The sequence below is a fragment of the Humulus lupulus genome, chromosome 7 (assembly GCF_963169125.1).
Source record: "Humulus lupulus chromosome 7, drHumLupu1.1, whole genome shotgun sequence".
Lineage (NCBI taxonomy): Eukaryota > Viridiplantae > Streptophyta > Magnoliopsida > Rosales > Cannabaceae > Humulus > Humulus lupulus.
In genome coordinates this window covers 6,260,697-6,283,420 of record NC_084799.1, presented here as the reverse complement: position 1 = coordinate 6,283,420, position 22,724 = coordinate 6,260,697, and the positions used below count along the sequence as shown (strand labels likewise).

The window sequence follows — 22,724 nt, the reverse complement described above, 5'->3', positions numbered from 1 at the left end:
GACACTAAAATATTGTATTTCGAATAGATCTAGGCATGCCCAGCTCGATGGTATTCGATGCCACCTCGATGGGGCCTTCAAAATCAAGATTTTCATGAAAAAAACTGACGTTGCTCGATGGTGGTTCAATGCCATTATTGTAAGAGACATATTGTAACACCCTACTTCCTTAGAGTCATTACTAAGTGAGTTTAAAACGTGCAATTAACCTGCTAATCGAGATTTTAGGGTAGAACTGTAGCTAAACTGTAATTAAAAGTCACATAAGTTGAAAACATATTCATTCATTGAAAATTATAAAGTGTTACACATTTGGGATCCCAAAATACTGTTTAGAAATATTTACAACTCAAAATATGATTTAAGTCGACTAGACGACAAAATTCGAACTAATACAAACATCTCCCAAAAATACCCTTTGTCGTGGCAGCCAAGCAGGCCAAACATGTACACGCCGCTTCACACTCTCCGTACTCATGGTTGGTCGACATTTCCCTTGCCCTTACCTGCACCATAGAGCACCCGTGAGCCGAAGCCTAGCAAGAAAACTCAACATAAACAATCAACATATGCATAACTATCATTTAGCATACAATAAAGTCGCCAACAAGCTAAACACATAATGACCATGTCATCTCAGGCACTTTACCAGGCCCTGGGTTCGCGGTCTACACCGTGAGGATGTCTCAGGCATCCGAGAAGGGTCTCACCCTAGCGACTTGCACTCCGCGTGCTTACCGCCGCTCCCTGCCCCTTGCAGTTCTCGGCCTTGCACTCCACGTGCTTGATGCCATTCCCAGCCCTTTGTCGTACCCGGCCTTGCCGTTCTCGGCCTTCGCCATTCCCGGCCCTAGCCGTACATTTACAAATATGCAACACATAGCATAAACTTAACAGATACTTAAACAAATACAGGCGTACACAATAGGGCTACACCCTGCATCATAATCACATAGGGTTGTGCCCTGCAATATAAACTATAGGGCCACGCCCTACTCTGTGGGTACAACAGTTCTCTTACCTGTGTCCCGAGCTTCTTGGGCATCAAAATCCTGAGCACAGTCCTTTTACCCGAGTTTCGCTGAAAACCTAGTCACAACACGCAAGTAACACTCTCGTTACTAACCAATTCACAATTGTACCCCGGAACCAATCCTGTGCTCTCGGGACTTCTCGTTTCCCCACACAAAGTGGCGGAAGCATCCCCCGAACCCCCTGAGCCAAAACCCTAAAAACACAAAAATCCCTATCCTGAAAATGGCCTAGCGTCGCGGCATTGCCCCATAGGGGCAACGGCGCCCAGCAGGGCTCCCTTGTCCTGGTTCAACCCAGCGCCGCGACACAGAAGAACAGGGCCACGACGCTCATACGTGAACCCAGAAAACTGGGTTTTTCCCAACATTTTTCCCAAGCCAGTACTTAACCAATTCAATACCAAGGTACACCCAAGTCCCAATTCGGCCTAAAACCTCAAATAAACAGTATGACAACTCAGAAATAGCAGCAACAAACTCAAACACTCAACCAAACCCAAGAATCACCTAGTGGTTTAAAACTCCACAAAACTTAAACCACACTTTACAAATTTTAAACCACTCTCCAAAAAACTTAAACCACATCAGAATATAAACTTCAGAAATGCATGGAATTCTTAAGAATCTTTCAATTCCAGTTCCAAGCTCAAATCCTCTGATTCCCAAGTTGAATCTTCACTCCAATAACCCACAAGCAAAAGCACAATTCAACTTACTAATCTAACACCTCCAGCAGAAATTCAACAGAGAATTAACTAGGAAACTTACCCTTGATCTTAACTAAGCTTCTGAATACTTGAATCTCTGGCCTAGGATCCTTCACAATCAAGCTCTATGGTGAGTGAGAGAGAGAACCAAATGGGAGAGGCTGAGAGAGATTTTGGTTCCTTTTCCTCTGTTTTGCCTAGATGCCTCTAGAATTCCCAGCTCCTACTGAGTATATCCACTTGCCAAAATGACTTAGTTGCCCCTTAAGTTAACCTAAGTCCTCAAATATCACCAAGGGTAGTTTAGTCAGTTGACACATCCCACTAAATTTTCGAGTATACCTAAAAATCTCCATTAATCCCGCATACTCAAATCATTACTAAATTACTACCCGATACTTAATTAATCCAAAACTCATGTTATATACCCAAAATACCCCTAGGCTCTTCCCAAGCCGGGTATTTGACCCCGTAATGACTTTCCAGCTAAACTGCTCCCTAGGACCGTCTAAGATCGTGCAACACAAATATATTACTACTCACTCGTGGTATCAATCACAATATACACAAAAATTGCATTTATGCCCTCAGCGGGCTAAAATTACAAACATGCCCCTAATAACTAAATGGGGCCCACATGCATATTTAATTCACCTAAACATGCATTTCTAATCACATATTTATCAAATTCACATATTAACATAGTAAATCAATTATTGCCATCCAGGCACGCTAATCAAGGCCTTAAGTCTTATTAGCAAATTTTGGACGCTACACATAATTTTTCACTCGAGTGTCCGTTTGTGGTGATTTTTTTTTTAGATCTACACGTTTTAGATGTTCACATACACATTTTAAAAATTTATAACTTGAAAACATACCAAAACATATCTTGAACATGAGATATGTTTTGAATTTTGCATTTATTTTAAGATTTACATTTCCCAAATGTGTATATACACATCTCAAACGTGTAGATCTTGAAAAAAATAAAAAAAATAAAAAAATCACCTCAAACGGACACTCGAGTGAAAAATTGTGTATCTTGCCAGAATCGCATCGAACCACCATCGAGCAATATCGATTTTTTCATGAAAATCTTGATTTTGAAGGCCCCATCGAGCACCATCGAACCACCATTGAACCACTTCGATTTGCCGCAGATTTTAAAGTTTCATACCTGAAAAAAAATCATAAAAAAAACCCAAAAATCATGTCCAGATCTGTTCGAAATGTAATATTTTAATGTCCTAAGTAATGAATACTTGCCGTTACATTGAGTTCTATTATATTTTACCTTAGCCATTAATTTTTTTTTCAGAGAGGGAGTTGAGAGGAATTGGTTGAGGGAGAGGGAAGAGAGAAGAAGAAGTGGATGAGAAAAATTATGAGAGGGGTATTTTGAGTATTGTCAAAAGAATTGACATTTTTTTTATTTAAATGACTTAAATGCATATCATTTTTTTGACTTAGAATCCCTCGTTAAGCATGAAAACTCAAATTTATCTAAAACTAACAGTTTTAGAAAACAATAAAAAAATGTGTACTCTAACGGAAACCAACAATTTTTATTAAACTTGCATTTATGATATGTAAGTATATAAATATATATATATATATATATATTAAAAAGGATAGCTAAGTTCATTGTTCAATATCCGAACTCCAAAAACTATCCGACAACAATATAATTAAGAACACACATGACACATGTAATGTAAATTACATAATAGAGTTGCCTAGAAAAATCCAAAAATTAAATTAGTCTCTAGTCAATTTTGTCACCTTGGCCATATATATTCAAATAAATGGCATACAAAGTACATATTTATTTATTTGTTAAAAAAATGTAGTACTAAAATCACACAATAAGGATCACAAGTTTCACATGATCTTAAAAGTCAGAAGATATGCTCCATTATCCAACAGAAATATATCAAGGTTGAAAATTAATGTAAATAATGCCACTTAAATGTTTGTACTTGTAGTTGGAAGTTAAAGAATGAGGAAATTATACCTTTTTTTTTTTTAACTTTGAAAAATATGGTGGTTTTTTTTTTTTAAGTTTCTTATGGCATATTTTTTTTGTTTACATTTTTATGGGAGTTTTTTTTCCATATTTTATTTGTAAACCATATTCTAATTTTATACAGTTTTAGTAGCTAGTTTTAAAATATTTTTATGTTATTTTTATAATTTTAATATTTTTTATCATTTAGATTTTATAAAATATTTTATACATTAAAAAAAAAACTAAGACTTTTTTCACCATGTTTTTTATTCCAATTTTCTTCTTCATATTCTCTTCAATTATTTTCAATATTTTTACGCAATAATCGGTTACCACTATCAAAACAATTTTGATTTTTTTTTTATTTGATGTGGTAGTAATCGCATGCCACAATAATTTATTTTAGTGATGTGTGGTAACCATTACCACTATCAAAATCATTTTTATTTTTTAAGTGATGTGGTGGTATCTCGTTACAACTATAAAATAATTTTGATTTTTTTGTAATGTACTACCACGATCAAAATACCAACTGAATTGTAACTGGTTACTTAGTCAGATCTGGAAAAAAAACAGATATAACAAAAATAAATTAAATTGATTGTGAAGATAATTGGTTACAGCTAGAATTGAGAAAAAAATCTAAAAAAAAAGAATCAGTTGTGATGGTAACCGGATTACTTATCCATACGTGGAAATTAAATAAACTCCTAACAAAAAATCTAAACTAATCATAATCGTAATTAGTTACATTTATGTTTGAAAAAAAAAATCAAATCTAAAAAAAAGAACCAGTTGCAATGGTAATTTGTTACTTTTGCAGACCTGGAAATAAAATTAAATCTAAATAAAAAAAATATAAATTTATCGTTATCGTAATTGGTTATAGCTAGGTCTGAAACCAAATACAGTTAAGGCTGAAAGAAAAAAAATCAGATCTAAAGTGCAAAATCATATTTAAAACGCAAAATTAAATGTAAAAAAGAACAAGAATAACAAAAAAGAATAACATTAAAACCAGAAGGAGAAGAACCAAAAGGTAGTGGAGTTGCATCATCGTTGGGGGGTGGGGGGCTACATCGCCGACTGAGGGCAGAGGTCATGTCTCTGGTAAAAGGCTAATAAGAAAGAACCAAGTGGGGAAAGAGAAAGGAAAAAATGAGAAAATGAAGATAGATTTTGTGAGGAAGAGAGGAGAGGATGAGAGAGTGTGAAAGAGTTTGGTGTAAAATTATAGTAATCATTTTTTATATTTTATATACATAAATATAGAAATTCATCTACTTTTTCCAATATTTATGTAAATTTTTCTTAAATAATCATAATATAATTACAACTTCAAAGATATAAAAACCAAGATAGTATTTGTAATATGCTCTATTTCATTGTACGTGCTTGCTTAACCAACTTAAACGTAATTGTTATAATTATGATAAATTGTAGAGATTATTAACATAAAATGAATATGTGATCTTTTTCAAAAGCTCTTTGAAAATGTGCTATTGTTGTAAAACTTGGTATAAAACAAATTTGTGACTTGTTTGAATGAAAAAGTGCATTGAAAGTTGGCTTTAACAAACTTGTTTTTGTTTATAAAAAATGTTGGCAAATCATACATGCTACCATCCAAATGTGTTAGCCTATATAAATAATATACAATTGGTTGTTTTTGGTAAAAATTTTGGTGCATTTTTGTAATACTTAAAAAAATAATTATTTGTCTTGACTTTTGTCATGGTCTAAGTTTGTAGTGCTCTTTGTTATTGTCCTTATTCTCTTTGTCGTATTTTGGTTTTTCGCATCCCTGAATGGCTTCTCCTAGTAATATACAACAAGCCATTAATAATATCAGTTTGTCAGAGGAAGAAACTGGTGGATTGACACTACAGGATTTCACAGGCGAACAGGAAGAAGATGCTATCTTTGATTGGAGATTGTGTATAGTGGGCAGATTCATCGCCCCTGGGGCTCTGGACTTTCAAGCGATGCAGCAAACATTGGCAGCACTATGGCGACCAGGTAAAGGGGTTTATATTAAAGAACTGGACACCAACAAGTTCCTATTCCAGTTCTACCATGAGATTGATATCAAACAAGTGGTGGAGGGAAGTCCATGGTATTTTAATAGGAAGGTACTGGTAATTGCAAGAATGGATTGTGACATAAACCCCCGCATCTTACCCCTGAATAGGCTGGATTTATGGGTACAGATTCATGATCTCCCTATTGGCTTTACAACATCTAGAATACTGGAAGCCATAGGCGGCTACATTGGAGTATTCAAGGAGTCTTGTGATAAAAATTTTATGGGTACTTGGCGTGATTATATGAGGATCCGTGTCTCTGTGGATCTAAACATTCCATTGAAGAGAAGAATGCGTCTGAAGAGGGGTAGTGATGAGTGGTTATGGACAAATTTCAAGTATGAAAATGTACCTACCTTCTGTTTCATATGTGGATTGATAGGTCACTCAGAGAAATTTTGCCCAAAACGATTTGAAATCCCAGAAGATGAGTTGATTCAACCTTATGGTGAGTGGATGAGAGCCCCTCTCCGCTGCCAAACTAAACTCATTGGGGCTCAATGGTTGAGAAGCAGTCCGAGGGAGGAGGATAGTCCTCAGTTTACTCATAGTACAACTCCGGCGGCCGTGTATGGTGGTTCATCTAGTGGGTCTAGTCGTTTTCACCCTATCCCTAAAAATCCGGCCTCACACTTAATGCCCCCAAATCGTGGGCAGCAGTTATTAGGAGAATCTGCATTGGTTTCGGACTCTAGTCAACTTTCTACAAACTTAATTCCACAGAGTAATGAGCTGGCAAAGACAACTTTGGACCCAAGTCAAAGGCCCATCATTGTGGAGTCCAAAAAAAGGAGAACTGCCCAGCTTACGGGCCTTGATACAACCCAAATGATGATTACTGAAATGGGCCATGACTCTTTTGCTGAAGACCATTCCCAAACAAAGGAAGTTGAAAAATGCCACCAAAAAAACTTGCACACGGCGGGCCACGTTTCGCGGTCCCGCCAGGAATTATGAGCATATTAAGTTGGAATTGCCGCGGGCTTGGGACCCCGTGGAACGTTCAATTCCTAAAGGAGCTAGTTCTCCGCAAGAAACCCAATTTCGTTTTTCTTTGTGAAATTATGTGTAGAAAAGATAAAGTTGAAAAGCTCAAATCTAGCTTGGGCTTTGCTGGCCTGTTTGTTGTTGAGGCCCAGGGTCATAAGGGTGGTATTGCTTTTCTTTGGAGATATGCCGAGGAAGCCCAGCTCATGAATTTTAGTACATCTCATATTGACCTAGTCATTGACTCACGTGGCAGCCCTAGGTACCGCCTCACTGGTTTATACGGTGAGCCAAACAGGTCTAATCGTCAATATACATGGTCCTTGCTTGAATCTCTGGTCAACATCTCTCCTCTCCCTTGGTGCATCATTGGTGACATGAACAATGTCCTTAGCCAGCAAGATAAAAGAGGCGGTCAACCATATCCTCAATGGCTCATTAATGGTTTTGCCAGTGCTCTTCAAAATTGTGGTTTATTCGACTTGGAGCTTCATGGGTATCCATATACGTGGAAGAGAGGTAGAAACAGCTCAAATCTCATAGAAATACGACTTGATCGAGCCCTTGCTAATTCTAGTTGGATTCTGATAACTCTACAAAATAGAGTTATTTTACCACTTTTTATGTGCTAATTGTTGCTTAATTCTTGAGTTTTTAAATAATTTATTAAGTTTTTAAGTAATTTTGAATTTATTAGTCTTATCATGGTTTTATATACTTTTGTGTGTTTTTATAATTATTTTGTTGTAAAATGTTGTAGTTAATTATTTGAATTGTTATTGTTAAGTTAGTGGTAAAAAAATGTTGTATTATTGAACTTAAATGTAAAATATAATTAAGTTATAATTAATATTTTCAAATAATTAAATTGATTTATTTTACAATTGAAAATATTGTATTATGATTTATTTTATATTTATTTTGTAGGGATTTATGCTCTTGAAAAGCAATAGAAATGATGAAAAAAAAGTGGTATTTTTGTGAAAAATAGCAAAGAAATTTGGCATTTTCTCTTAGGCTCACACACTTAAGCCCACAATGCCACCTTCAGCAAGCTAAGAAGCTCACCAAGACCACCAACTCCTTCAGCAATCAACCACGTTGACTCCACCTCTCCAGCAGCTTCACCACCTGAAGACTTCCAAGCCAGCTAAAGACTTCCTCTTCACATACACCCTTCGGCCAGCAGCTGCCCAACCAGGTCCCAGCCGTACACCAGGCCCAACTGCCCAGGCCTACGCCTGCCTTCAGCCTCCCACATAGACCCAACAGCCACAAAGCTAATTTTTGAGCCCAACAAATACACTTTTGTATCCTTGTCCCCTTGTCTAAAAATACCACATTTTTGCCCCACTTTCTACACATTTTACCCCAAAACATAATTATTACACTCTATAATTTACCCCTATTTGCCATATTATAATTAATTCAATTAATTTAATCAATTTAATTAATTTGAATTGATTATTTTAAAACCATTTTTTGGCTATAAATAAGGGAGTTTGGTGTCCATTTTTGGGGAGAGGTTACTATACCATAATTTCTACACATTCAAAACCTCTCAATTCTCTTCTTCTTCTTCTTCTTTTTGATTATTTTCTATGTATTTTTAGAGGAAATTTTGGGGGTTTCTCCTCCAAATTTTCCTATTTATGTTTGTAATTTTTAGTGTGTATTTGCTATTCTAGTTATGTGTTTCTAATCTTTTTAAGATTATTAAGGTGATGATGAAACATTTTGTAACTAGATAGTATTTATTTTGTATGTTGATTTCCCATTTTGTGCAACAAAGTTTATGGAATTTTCTTCTTCAAATATCTTCTTTCATCTTAAATATCATGTATTTTGGATTGTTAGCACATATTTAAACTTTGTTCTTCATTAGTGCAAATACATAATATTCTTTGTGTAAGATGTGTCATTAAATTGTACACATCCATGCTTAGAACAAAAATATTATGTTTTCCCTTATAAATAATGTTCATTGATTTATTTGTTATTTCATTAGATTGATTTACACTAAATGCTTTGAAATTATAACTTTGAAAAGTGAAGAAAAATCCTATCTTTTTAGAAATAATTTGTGCTTAAAATTATAAATTTATTTAGAAAATGATAGTTTGATTTCTTTTAACTATCACTAAAACTTGGGAATCAATGTACTTATAAATATTATTGAACTTATATTTTGTGGATTCTAATCCTTAATAATCTTATTTTACCATCTTCATTTCTATTATTAATTTATGTTATATATATTGTCTTTAATTTCTTTATTATTATCTTTTATTTTATTTTTATTGTTACAAATTCTTATCAATCTTTGGAACTAGGTTAGAATTTATTAATTTTGATTTAAAATAGTTTTATTTTCGATTTTAGACAACTCCTTTGGGTTCGATCTCGTGCTTACACGAAAACTATTCTATAAATACGATTCGTGCGCTTGCGAGTATAAATATTTAAAACATACCCGTTTTGGGTCCATCAGATTCATTCTTTCCCAGAAGCTATACTCAGCAACCATGAAATTTCTACCTCAGATCACTGCCCCATTATATTGTCTCCGATCCCCACTACCAGATTTTCTGTTGCTAGGCATTTTAAATTTGAAAATGCTTGGCTTCGCGAGCCCATGTGTCGTCAAATTGTTGAAGAGGTCTGGCAAGCTAATCGGCATCATCCTATTCAGAAGAAAATTGCCATTTGTGCCGAAGTTTTGGGCCCTTGGGGTCACGATATTACAGGGAGTTTTAAGAGAAGATTGGACCAATGTAATCGAACCTTGAAGCTTCTGAAACCTCTCCATGACAGTCATTCTATAAAGAAGTTCCAAGAAGCCTCTACATCGCTATTTGAGATTCTTACACAGCAGGAAGTATTTTGGAAGCAGAGATCCAAACAGTTGTGGTTGCGTGAAGGGGATTTAAACTCCAAGTACTTTCATGCCTCGGCCAGAACCCGTAGACGTGCTAATCATATTGAGAGTCTCCGAAATGCTACAGGTGAGATGGTGGATTGGAAGTCTGACCTTGAGCATCTTATGGTGGAGTATTTTCAGACTCTGTTCAAGTCTTCAGTTGATGAATGGGACGAAGTTGTTGACTGTATTGCACCGACCATAACCCCTAATCAGAATGCGATGTTGTTGGCTCCAATAGAGGACGATGAAGTTAAATCGGCATTGTTTCATATGCACCCAGACAAGTCTCCTGGGCCGGATGGGATGAGTCCTGGCTTCTATCAGAAGTTTTGGCCTATTGTTGGGCAAGATGTTATTCACGAGATGAAGAGTTTCTGGCAAACCGAGACATTTAATGCGCAACTACCCCTTACTAATATTGTCTTGGTGCCAAAGAAAAATAGGCCTATGTCCATGCTTGACTTACGCCCTATCTCGCTATGTAATGTGTTGTATAAGATTATGTCTAAGGTACTAGCAAACCGTCTCAAGCAGGTTATTGATTGTGTCATATCTGAAGCTCAGTCAGCTTTCATACCAGGGCGCCTTATAACAGACAACATAATGATATCGTACGAGATCATGCATTATTTGAAGCGGAAAACTAAGGGCAAGAAGGGATGTATGGCTTTAAAATTGTACATGAGTAAAGCTTACGATCGGGTTGAGTGTTATTTAAGAGCTTTTCTATCCAAAATGGGATTTGATAGAAAGCTGGTATCTTTATTCATGCATTGTGTTACCTCTGCCAGATATCAGATTTCTAATGCTGGGCGAGAGTTTGGGCACATCATTCCAGAGCGAGGTTTGCGTCAAGGAGACCCTCTATCTTCTTACCTCTTTATTATTTGCTGTAACGCCCCAAACTCCAAGGACCATTACGGTGTGCCTTGTAAACAGTGCTAAACTCGCTAATCGAGTCATTTGGCCAAAATCGTGAAACTAAGTATGATTAGCGGTTTAGGGATTAAAAATTTGGTTAGGATGTAACGTTTCACTAAAACGTTTAATATATACATTGGGATCCCGAAAATAAAGTTTCAGAGTCTATTACAGAAAACATTTACAACAGGCCGTTCTAAGCGGCAAAACAGGGTTCAACCCTAGTTCCACTTTAAACCTCGGCCGTGGTGGTCGAGCAGCTGCATATGTACACGTCATCACCTAAGCTCTCCAACTCAAGGATGGTCCAGCTTCCTCTTGCCTTTACCTGCACCATGTAGCACCCGTGAGCCAAAGCCCAGCAAGAAAACACAATAAAACATGATATAATATCAACAACGATCATAATAACCATTCAGGACTATCAGTCCAGGCAAATAGGTGACAATAGCCAAAAGTCACAATAATGAGCATCGCTCCTTCTAGCCATGTGACGATAGGGTCACCAGGGCTTATCCGATAAGTGATTCTTTCTTAAGTTTGTTTAGGACAGGTGCAAGGTGATTAGTCACCAACATAACCTTCCTCACGACTCTAGAGTCGAAACTATGGACAACGTCCCTTAGCCATGTGACAAACGGTCACCGGGGTCATATACCTTGGCTATAGTCATCTGGTCGTAGACCAGGCAAGCGCTTATAAGTTCTTCGACTTTAGGGTCGGTCTAGCATTAATGCCATAGAGCCATTCAATGCGTGATTCTCGACTTTAGAGTCGGTCCCTGACTAGTCAGTGTCTTTCACTAGTAAGACATGCCACCAATCACATATCACATATTCCATATCCATAAACGAGGTATTTAGCATGCTTACTAAACAGGTATTAGTACTATTAGGGCCATGCATCAACACAGAGACTCAAGCTCTGAACGAAATCATACTCGGTATATAAAGCATGTCCCAATCACATGTTTCTCATACATCATATGCAATAAATCCAGCAATCTAACATGCACTAGTAACAGCCATGCATGTCACGTTTAATAGTCAACCAGCATGCGTCAAGAATAGCCATGCATGTCATACATAATAATCAAACGACATACTTCAATAATAACCATGCATGTCATACTCATTAATCAACCAACATGCATCATAATAACCACGCATGTCATACATAACAATCAACCGACATGCACCAATAATAACCATGCATGTCTCATACATAATAACCAACTGGCATGCATCAATAATAACCATGCATGTCTCATACATAATAATCAATCGACATGCATCAATAATAACCATGCATGTCTCATATACACAGGGTGCAGTTTTCTTACCTCAGATTCGAGCTAGAACCAATATAAGAACGACCCTTGAGAACGATCAACCTTTAAGCCCTTAGCGGTCACCTAATCATAACCAAATATGGAACACCATCAATAACATGATAATCAAAGGTTCCACACCAATATCTAGCCCCCAAGAGATCAATCCAAACTAATCCAAGTAGTAGGGACACTCTCGAGGCCCATAACTAAGTTCCCGGGGTCAAAACGAGCAAACGAGGTGAAAACAGGGCAAGGGCTGCGGCCCTAGCACCTTGGGCCGCGGCCCCCAGGGTTCTCTGAGGCTAGGGCCGCGGCGCCCAGCAAGGGTCACTTCCAGACACCTGCTTCTTCGAACTAGGGTCGCGGCCCCCAACCCTGGGCCATTCCCAAACGTGTTTCAAGCACTCCAAATCCTCCAAAAACATACCCAAACATTCCCCAATCATCAAATCAAAGTTCCCAAGCTTCCCAATACTCCAAAACCCTCAAAACCCAAAGCTCAAACCGACCAAAAACTCAACAATTAACAAAGTCCAATTCTAAGCTTAGAAACTTTAAAAACTTAAAACTTCAAACTTAGATTACCTTTGATTGGGTTGTTTCTCATCAAATCCTTCGGTTAAGAAGCTTCTACTCTTTCCTAGGATCGCTATGCCTCGACCCTCGCTTGATTCCGACTCCCAGAACTCAAGATTTCCTCAAAAAGGCTCAAACCGTAAAACGGACTGTTTTGAGAGAGAACGAGAAGTTTCTAACGTACGTTCTTATCTGGGAAGCTACTTCAAGCTTAAGTAACCTCAAATAAAACCTAGTGCTCGGGGTCCCGAAAACACCCCCGGGGACACTATAGTCAAAACTTCCAGAATTTCACCCTGATCTCAAATATTCCCAATCTATCACCAAATAAACATTTCTATTATCCCAAAATTGACCCCGGTATGACAAAACCGCTAATCCATTATATATGACCGTCTCATGTCGAATAGCTCGAATATATCTCCATCATAATTAAATCTCATTCACAAATTACAATATGCACCCAATTTACAAATATGCCATCAACAGGCCAAATTACCAAAATGCCCTTATAATAATAAATACACCCATATGCATGCATTCACCATCATATAATAATATAATTCACGTAAACATGCATATAATCATTATATATCATATTAAATCAATTATGGCCCTCCCGGCCTCCTAATCAAGGTTCTAAACCTTATTAGGAAATTTGGGGCATTACATTTGCACTGAAGGATTTTCAGCCCTTCTGAGAGATTATGAGCGCAGGAGGATGTTCAGAGGAGTTCAGGTAGCTCGAGGTGCCCCGATACTATCCCATATGTTTGCAGATGACACTTATATATTTTGTAAAGCTACTATTGAAGATGCCGAGCATGTATTGCACCTCCTATCAGTGTTCGAAAGGGCATCAGGCCAAAAGATCAATTATGATAAGTCGTCTATCTTCTTCAGTCGCAATACCGAGGTGAGATTACGTGATAGTATTTGTGGAGAAGTGGGGATTCATGAGGCCGATGATACTAGTACTTATTTGGGACTACCCAACATTCTAGGTCGCAAAAAATCTGTAATTCTGGGCTATTTGAAAGACCGTATTCAGCAGCGCATTCATGGGTGGGAGGGGCGGTTCCTATCTCGCGCAGGCAAAGAAATTTTACTCAAAACAGTAGCTCAAGCCCTACCTAATTATGCTATGAGCGTATTTCTACTTCCCTCTGAATTGTGCAAAGATATTGAGCGCCTAATGTGTAAATATTGGTGGCAATCTTCGGCTAACAAAAATAGTATTCATTGGATGAGTTGGGCTCGAATGAGTAAACCTAAAGCTATTGGGGGGCTCGGTTTTAGATCGCTTCGTGACTTCAACTTAGCTCTACTTGGCAAACAAGGTTGGCGTCTCTTACTACATCCCAATTCTTTAGTAAGCAGGGTATATAAAGCTCGCTATTTCCCCCGTGATAATTTTCTCTCAGCAAAGTTAGGTGGCTCACCAAGCTTTATATGGCGCAGTATTGTGGAGGCTCAGCAGCTTGTAAAAAAAGGTGCATCGGTCAGAGTGGGGTCAGGTAGAACAATTTCTATTCTTGAGGACCCGTGGCTACCTAATGTTGAAGATCCCTACATTCATACATCACACCCCTCTTTGGTCAACTCAAATGTTTCTCAACTAATGATACATGGACAACACCAATGGGATGAGGACATTTTACAGGATATTTTTATTGCTAGAGATGTGGATTTGATTAGCAGCATCCCCATTAATGAGACAGAGCCCGATTCCTGGTATTGGAGGTTTGAGCATCGTGGCATTTATACTGTTAAGAGTGCTTATGCCGCTATTCAGGCTGAGAAGAATGCACATGCTAACAGTGACAATTCTGGCTTTTGGAGGAGTTTATGGCAACTTAAGGTGCCTCCAAAAATAAAAAACTTTCTCTGGCAGGCTTCCTCCGACTGTTTACCAACAAAAGAGCTACTGCAAACGAGACATGTTGCTGTGAACGTTCTCTGCCCTTTGTGCAATACAGACCGCGAATCTATTTACCATGTTCTCATTACATGTTCTTTTGCCCAGGCCTGCTGGAATAGACTCGGTATTGGCAGTATTCCCTACCCTCAAGGTACATTTTCTAGCTGGCTCTCCTCTATATTATCGCTGTACTCAGGAGAAAAGAGGCAATGGGCTGTCATGTTACTGTGGGCATTGTGGAAAAGCAGAAACGATATTGTTTGGAAGCAAAGTGGAAATGAAGTGGACGAAGTGATTGCATTGGCTAAGACTGTGCTTAATCAATGGATTAGTGCTCAAGACAGATCCTTTGATCTCTCAATGGGTTTTGTTACTCAGTTTGATGGCAGCGAGCACTAGAACCCCCGAGCAGATGGAATGATTAAGCTTAATACTGATGCAGCTATTTTTGAAGCTTCCCAAACTTTCAGCTTCTCTTGTGTAGCTCGGGACTCCAAAGGTTCTTTGATAGAAGCTTTTGCTAAGAATGATCGGGGTACTGTAACTCCTGAGCTGGCTGAAGCTTTAGGCATCAAAGAGGCATTAAGTTGGGTCAAGGAGAAACAATGGAGCAGAGTACAGATCGAGTCCGATTGCCTGGTCGCAGTACAAGCGATTCGGAGTACAACACCTCTATATTCCTACTTTGGGAGAATTATTACTGAATGCAGGAGCCTTATGGAAGAATTACAATCAAGATTTGTTTCTATTAACTTTATTAAACGATCTGCTAATACTGTGGCTCACTTTCTAGCGAGATCCACAAGTGTAATTTCTGATCGTCATTGGGGTATCTCTAATGTGCCCTCTGAACTATTATCTGTATTATTGCAAGATTTGCATTTCTAATGAAAGTTTATATCTTTGTCAAAAAAAAAAAAAAAAAATATTATTTATTTAATTAATTAAAAATTTGACAATTAAACATAAAATCTATTTGGTAACTCTATTTTTATTTATTATTTTTTTAAATTTTAATTAAAATTTATTAAATTTTGAAAATATAATTTTTTCACTTTCAATTTTTTTTTAAACCATTTTCGACTTTTTTTTCTTTCAAATCAACACTTCATATTCTTAAACAAAATACAAAAATAGTTACCAAACATATTTTTATTTTTTAAAAATAAAGAAACAAAAATAAAATAATATTTTCATTTTTGTGTTAAAAAAATTCAAAAACAAAAATTTTACACACACAACCTAAGCAATTTTCCAAATAAAATGATATTTGTGCAAGTTTAGAACCAAATATAAATCTGTTTTTTCAATTACAAGTGAAAGTGAGATTTTCTAAGTATAGCTTTGCCAAGCCCGACCCAGAACTCCCAACTAAAAGAGTCTCGTAGTTATGCCGCGGGAGACGAGTCCCGGCTTGAAGATCCTCTGGGTTTGGACCATCGGAACAGCAGCCAGTACTCTCTCTCTCTCTCTCTCTATATATATATATATAATATTGTATGTAGATGTGTTGCGTAGTCTCATCCATGGATATTTCTCTTGGCAGTTCTGGTTACGAGTGTGGTAAGAACGAGGATGAGAGACATGGAGACTTTTATGAATGCAGAACAACAAAACCATCAACAGCAGCAAAACCCTCCTTCTGAATCGCTCATGGACGATCCCCAAGTGATTCGAGAAGACGATTGATAGGTTTGACATCGATCCCAGCTTCTGTTGATTTGGTTTTCTGGTTTTTGGGGGAGTGATCTCCACCTGTTTGATCAAAGTCCTGAGTGACCACCTGAAGACTTATTTTGTTGTTAGTTTGCATATTTTTAGATGTTCTTAATGTCTGAAGATACTATCTTTAGCAATGGTATATTAATGCGTTGCCAATAATGGGTGCCTGTTAGCTCTGAGTGCTTAGTTTCTTTACCTCAATTGCAATGTTTTGCACAATGACACATTCTATAAAAGAGTACAAAATGTGGATACTCAATTGGGTTTCCTTCATTTTTTGCACAGCATAAATTTGATGATGTCTTATGGTTTTCATTAATTTTTTACACTTTTCATTGATCACATTTAAAAGAGCATTTGCAGGGAGAAATGAAATGAGGATTTAGTAAACCATTTTACAGATACTTAAGGAAATTAAATTCTTAGTTTATATTGCTTCACATGAGAATTATATTGTCTCCATCGGCCATTGGAGGACACAAGTTTCTGATTGAGTTTTTTATTTTGCAAGTGATTGGAATTACTTTATGTTGAGGCATGTTTATTGCATTTTTTTTAAGTTTGTCATCCATTTAAGAACAATTTAAGGTGTGATAAAACATCGTGGTATAGGATGAAGAATAGCAAACCTTATTGCCTTGTCCTCACTTCCCACTTGGAGGGCATTTGAGCTTTGTGGCTGTGATTTAATTCTGAACTAATAAAACCCACTGACAAAAGTTGTTATTCCATTTACTCTTATTGGGGAATTGAAGTCTTTAGTCCTTAAGCTGTCGTTTTTGACATTAGAACTTTCTTTTATTGTCGTTGTCATTTTCATTGTTTTTTTCTGTTTCGTAATTGGTCCAAAATCATTGATTTACTTTTACCACGACCACAACATGTCTTAGATAGGGGTCTTTTAATATTGTTGTGACTGTTATTTTCCAATTCATACTTTTTCTTATCATAAAACCCTCCATAAGAAGACATACTCATAAAAAAAACAAAAAAGAAAAATAAAAGGAAAACGAATATTTACATGTAAAAAGACAAGAATAAAAAGTGGAATGCAAGGAAATTGTCATTTGAAATTTAGACAGCAGAAACATCAATGCACATATTTTCTCAAGAAAAGGTGTAAAAGATTCATGCCTTTCTTCTTTCTTTGTCTGGTCTCACCTGTCTTTCTTCATTTTGAACATAGTTATATTAGAACTATATCACAGCCAAAGTTATTCCATAAAGTAGTAGGTAAGACTAATCATTTTCAAGGCAAGACTTTTATGAGAAAGACTATTCTTTCTTTGGTACCACAGATTTTAAGCAGTTCATCAATTCATGTAATCATTTTCCTTCTTTTGGCTGTACAAGTAAGTACATTAAACTTTTTAAACATCAGAGGCTATGATTTGGATTATGTGAACCAAGAAGCCTATTTTGATAGAGTGATTTCATATATGCATGGCAGAATCTTGTTTAGTTTTTAAAGGTGGAGTTTTTGTACTTTCACAAATTTTCTGGCCAGCATATTATCTACCAAAAATAGCATTTGAAGTTAACATGGCAAAAAGATATAATGATACAAAAATAGAAACTTTTCTGCCAAGCAAATATACATCTCATTCATGGTAGATGGTGAACTTGTATGAATGAATGATTTTACATCTAATAAAGATGTATTAAAGAGATTATTTTCAATGAAATATTGATTGTTCAAAAAAAAAAGAAAAACTATTATATTAACTTGTTATTTTCTCAGATGTTGCTTGCTGAGATTTCATCGAACACTTGGCAGAGCAATGATTCATTCCACATCCCCAAGAAGTGGTCAACCCCATCAGCTATTATAAATAATCTGAGACTGAGAAATTTATATTCATGTAGGATACATATACGACATGTCGTTTTAATGTAACAAGCAGAGTTTTTACGCTCAACGACATGTCGTCATTCAGACAAACTAACTTCTACATTATATACAAACGACATGTAGCATTGTTCCGTAAATATCAGCTCAACCTTATTTTTTCATTTATTTATATCTTAAAGTATTTTTCTACAATTCGGTCTTGTTATAAATTGTATTAATAATATGTAATAATATTTATATAGTTTAATCGCAAATAATATAAAGTTGTATTATATATTTATAATTATATTACACATTATTACATCTAGATGTACAAACTTGCTAAACAAGTTTTTATATTGTTGAGTTTATTAGAAAGGGGTTGTCGTTTATTTCCTCGAAAGAAAAAGTGAATGTCGCTTATCAAAAAGTATTGTCGTTTACATAAAAACGACAAAAAAATTTGAAGACAAAGATATCCAAAAATTTCCCCTAGGTATTAAAGTAATCTTCTCTTTCCATAAATATCAGAGTCGAAAACACACAAACAGACCCATCTATACTTCCCTTTCCCTTTTTCTTCTTCTCTCTCAACCTCAAATCTCCAAGGCCCAAAACTCAGTCTCAGACTCACCGCCTCTCCGATCCTTCTTCGTCTTGGTTTATGAGGTCTGTATCACCTTTTCTTATTTACCCTTCGATTTCTGCTTTCAAACCCTTTTGATTTAGGCTTTTAAATTTTCGTTCTTGGTCGCAGATCTGGTTATTTAGTCTTTACATAACTATTCCTTTCAAAGTATTTTTCTTTTTGATCGGAGGGTATTTAGGTTTGGAATTTACATGATGGGTTTGTTTGGTTTTGAGCTTTTTGATTGATCTTGTATGGTTTAGCTTTATTGCAGAGGGTTTTGGGTGAGTTTTTATGGTATTCATAACTTATTAAAGGAAAAACTCTCGTAATTGCTCTGTAGAAAATAATAAAAGGGGGAAATTTGATGGTATTTTCTTGTTTTCCCCTTGCGATCCATCTTTCATTCAAGTGCATATTGAATTTAGGTCGAAAGTTGGTACTTGAAACTTTACTTTCTTGGGCGTCTTATCTATATAACTGGGAGACTTTATTTTATTTTATTTTTTTAAAAAGTAGCTTTTTTCTTGGGCGTATTTTTTTATCATCAATTTGGTGTAATTTTCATTCTTTTAATTGACTGTTGAATGTTTTTTCGGTTGACCTAAATAATATATTTAACTAAATCATTGTCTTTTTTTAACGTGCAGCTCGAAGGAGAGACCCACTCTCGGGTAAGTCTTGACTTTGCTTTTATTTCTTTATAACCTTGTTGTTGTTGTTGTTACTATTGAAGTTGTAAGCTTAATTAATTAATTTTCATGATTCTGTCTGTATGCAGTGGTACGCGGATTAAGACCCGCAAACGGAACATAGCAGCGCCACTGGACCCTGCAGCTTTTGCGGATGCAGTGGTCCAGATTTATTTGGATAATGCTGGTGATCTGGTAAGTATCTTATGCATTTGTTGGATTTCAGCTAGTATCTGTGAGCTTTAATGCTATGACATTTTTGGCATCTTGGTGAACATGAACAAGTCTTTTCCGTATGCATATGCAGGAAGCTATTGCCAAGAGCATCGAATCTTCAGACCTTAACTTCTCTAGATACGGTGACACCTTTTTTGAGGCAAGTATCTTTGTGATTCATTGGTTTCTTATTTAATTATTTGTCTATTTTGTAAGAGCTTTGATGGTCTTTTTACCAGTTGTGCGGGTTTTAATTTGTAAGAAATGGAGCTCTACAGCTCCATTGAGAACTATGATAGGGCAGCAGTACTATGTGATTTGCTCATAGTTCGTTTATAAATGGATAACATACAATTTGTAAAAGTGAATTTTCGTACTTGATTGTGCTGGATATCTGGCTCGAGTTTATTTAGAAATGTTTCGTTGCACGTGGGGTTAGAAATCATTCCCTGGATAGTTTAATTTTTGCCATATTTTGTAAACACCTGAAGTTTATTGGTTTATGTAATTTCTTACCTTTCTTCTCCAAGTCTTGGGTAATTATTTACTTTATATTTAATCAATTGCAGGTTATTTTCACTGGGGGTCGTACACAACCCGGAACAACCAAACCTGATGAGGGGGAGCGCCACCCGTACTCTATATTAGATTATGAGGCCACACGTGAGGTCATTTTACCATCTGTTATCTACATACAGAAAATTCTGAGACGGAGGCCATTTCTCATAAAAAACCTCGAAAATGTCATGCGAAAGTTCCTTCAGTCCTTGGAGCTTTTTGAGGAAAATGAAAGGAAGAAGCTGGCAATTTTTACTGCCCTTGCATTCTCGCAGAAGCTATCCGGTCTTCCGCCGGAGACTGTGTTCCAGCCACTGCTCAAGGACAATCTTGTTGGCAAAGGGCTAGTCCTTTCCTTTATAACTGACTTTTTCAAGGAGTACCTGGTTGATAATAGCCTTGATGACTTGATTTCAATTTTGAAACGGGGTAAAGTGGAGGAAAATCTTCTGGAGTTCTTCCCATCTGCAAAGCGCTCTGCTGAAGGCTTCTCTGAACATTTCACGTGAGTTACAACTCTCTGTGATATTGAACTTTGCTTGTGTATAGTTCATTGGTTTGAAACGTTTTCATTTATCTAATATCTAAACTTTTGCAGTTATCATACGAATACAATGCACCCTGTGTTTGTATAGTGTGATAACATCTATTTGTATTACCTTATATAGAGTAAGGTGAAGTCTAAATGGAAATCCTTTGATAATTAGAATTGTTTTGATAATATGTTCGTGGAACTTTACCTTTGTGTTTTTATTTTATAAAATTCTCAGTAAAGAAGGGTTGGTGCCATTGGTTGAATACAATGATAAGAAGATATTTGAAGTGAAGCTGAAGGAGATGAAATCTGCCCTGACAACCCAGATAACAGAGGAAACTGATATATCAGTAGTCATCGAGACCGTGAAGCAGCGGGTGAGAGATGCTAAACTACCTGACATTGAGGTGGTGCGAATTCTGTGGGATGTCATAATGGATGCCGTTCAGTGGTCTGGAAAGAACCAGCAGCAGAATGCCAATTCAGCTCTTCGCCAGGTACAGAACAATACAATGCATTAAAGATGTGAACTTTTAAATCTTTGTCAAACAAATGTTTTGATTTTATAATATTTGTGTAGTCAAAAGGGTTGATCATATATGTTTGTATGGCACAGGTGAAAACATGGGCAAAACTGTTGAACGCCTTCTGTACGAGCGGGAAGCTTGAGTTGGAACTGATATACAAAGTTCAGATGCAGTGCTACGAGGACGCCAAGCTTATGAAACTGTTCCCCGAGATTGTAAGATCCCTCTATGACCAGGATGTTCTTGCTGAGGACACCATTCTTCATTGGTTCCGCAAAGGAACCAATCCCAAGGGCAGGTATGATGATCTATCTGGTTTTTGATTCTTCTTCTTCTTCTTCTCTTCTTATGGGGCTGGTTAATAATAATGTGATCTGGTGGTGGAAAACGTTGCAGGCAAACTTTTGTGAAGGCCCTGGAGCCATTCGTGAACTGGCTGGAAGAGGCAGAAGAGGAGGAATAATAGAGCAAGCAGAACAACCAAGGCCATGCTATGCTATGGCGTGTGGCGTTGGGTAGCTCTCTGTTTAGTAGCGTTCCCTTAAATTTGCTGCTGAGATGTAAAACTCAAAAAAAAAAAAAATGTGTGCTGTCCTGTGCTGTTGCTATGACGACTCTCATGCTTTATTATTTTGAATAATTAATTTAACTTTTTTTGCTTTGATATCAAATTTTGAATTTTCCCCTTTTTATTCACATTTTTCATATTTCTTGGCATCCAATTTTCCTAAAAAGAACAAGTTTTATGATAACCAAATGTAGCATGTTGTTTAAGATTTTTGATTTTATTTTTAAATATGATAATGTTATACTTGTCAAAGTATGCACAGTTATATTAATTTTTGTGATTTAAAACACTTCACATGTATATTTTGTTTAAAATTTGTGTTTTTAACATTATTGATTTGTTTTTATTTTTTGAAAGGGAAAACATTATTGATTTATAATAGTGATAGCTAAAAGAAGGCATTTTAAGTGAATTTTAATTTAATAATTTATAAGCCAAATACAAAATTGTAATTTTTTCTCATGGATTATGTAATATGTACGCAAAATTTTAAGATATGCTAAATTTATTTATTTATTTTTTTGAAATGTTGATAATTTTTTTTGGTTTGAAGAAATTCCATGTATTTATATTAATATTAGGGGCTTTTATCTAATTTGAGGGCGAGTTTATATATATATATATTTATATATTTTATAGTTATTGTTTTAAGTGAATTTTCTAGATGAAAATGTGTTTTTTTTAAAGAAAAATATTAACTTTATTCAAGGCATATCGAAATTAAAGAAGTAAATGGGGGCAGGGCAGGTTGGGGTCGGCAATGACTCCTCCACGAGGTGAGTTGGGGGCTCCAACCACCTCAATGGGGTACTTATTTAGTTAAAAAAGTTTAATTTTATTTTTTTAAATTAATAAAATAAATGAAAAAATCAATACTTTTTAATATAAAATAATTTTTTTTTAAATATATATTATTAGAAAATATAAATAGGGTAGGTTCGAGAAGGGAC

The 22,724-nt window shown here is 36.2% G+C and overlaps 1 protein-coding gene across 1 annotated transcript; it reads left to right on the top strand.

Annotated features, from left to right (window-relative positions):
- Positions 1-18,560: 18,560 nt before the first annotated feature.
- Positions 18,561-21,900, top strand: LOC133790497 (uncharacterized). The gene is made up of 8 exons (XM_062228151.1): positions 18,561-18,719; positions 19,329-19,352; positions 19,460-19,565; positions 19,678-19,746; positions 20,156-20,649; positions 20,915-21,176; positions 21,296-21,504; positions 21,603-21,900. The coding sequence occupies exons 1-8, from the start codon at positions 18,715-18,717 to the stop codon at positions 21,667-21,669; spliced, it is 1,236 nt and encodes a 411-aa protein (XP_062084135.1). The 5' UTR covers positions 18,561-18,714; the 3' UTR covers positions 21,670-21,900.
- Positions 21,901-22,724: the final 824 nt, after the last annotated feature.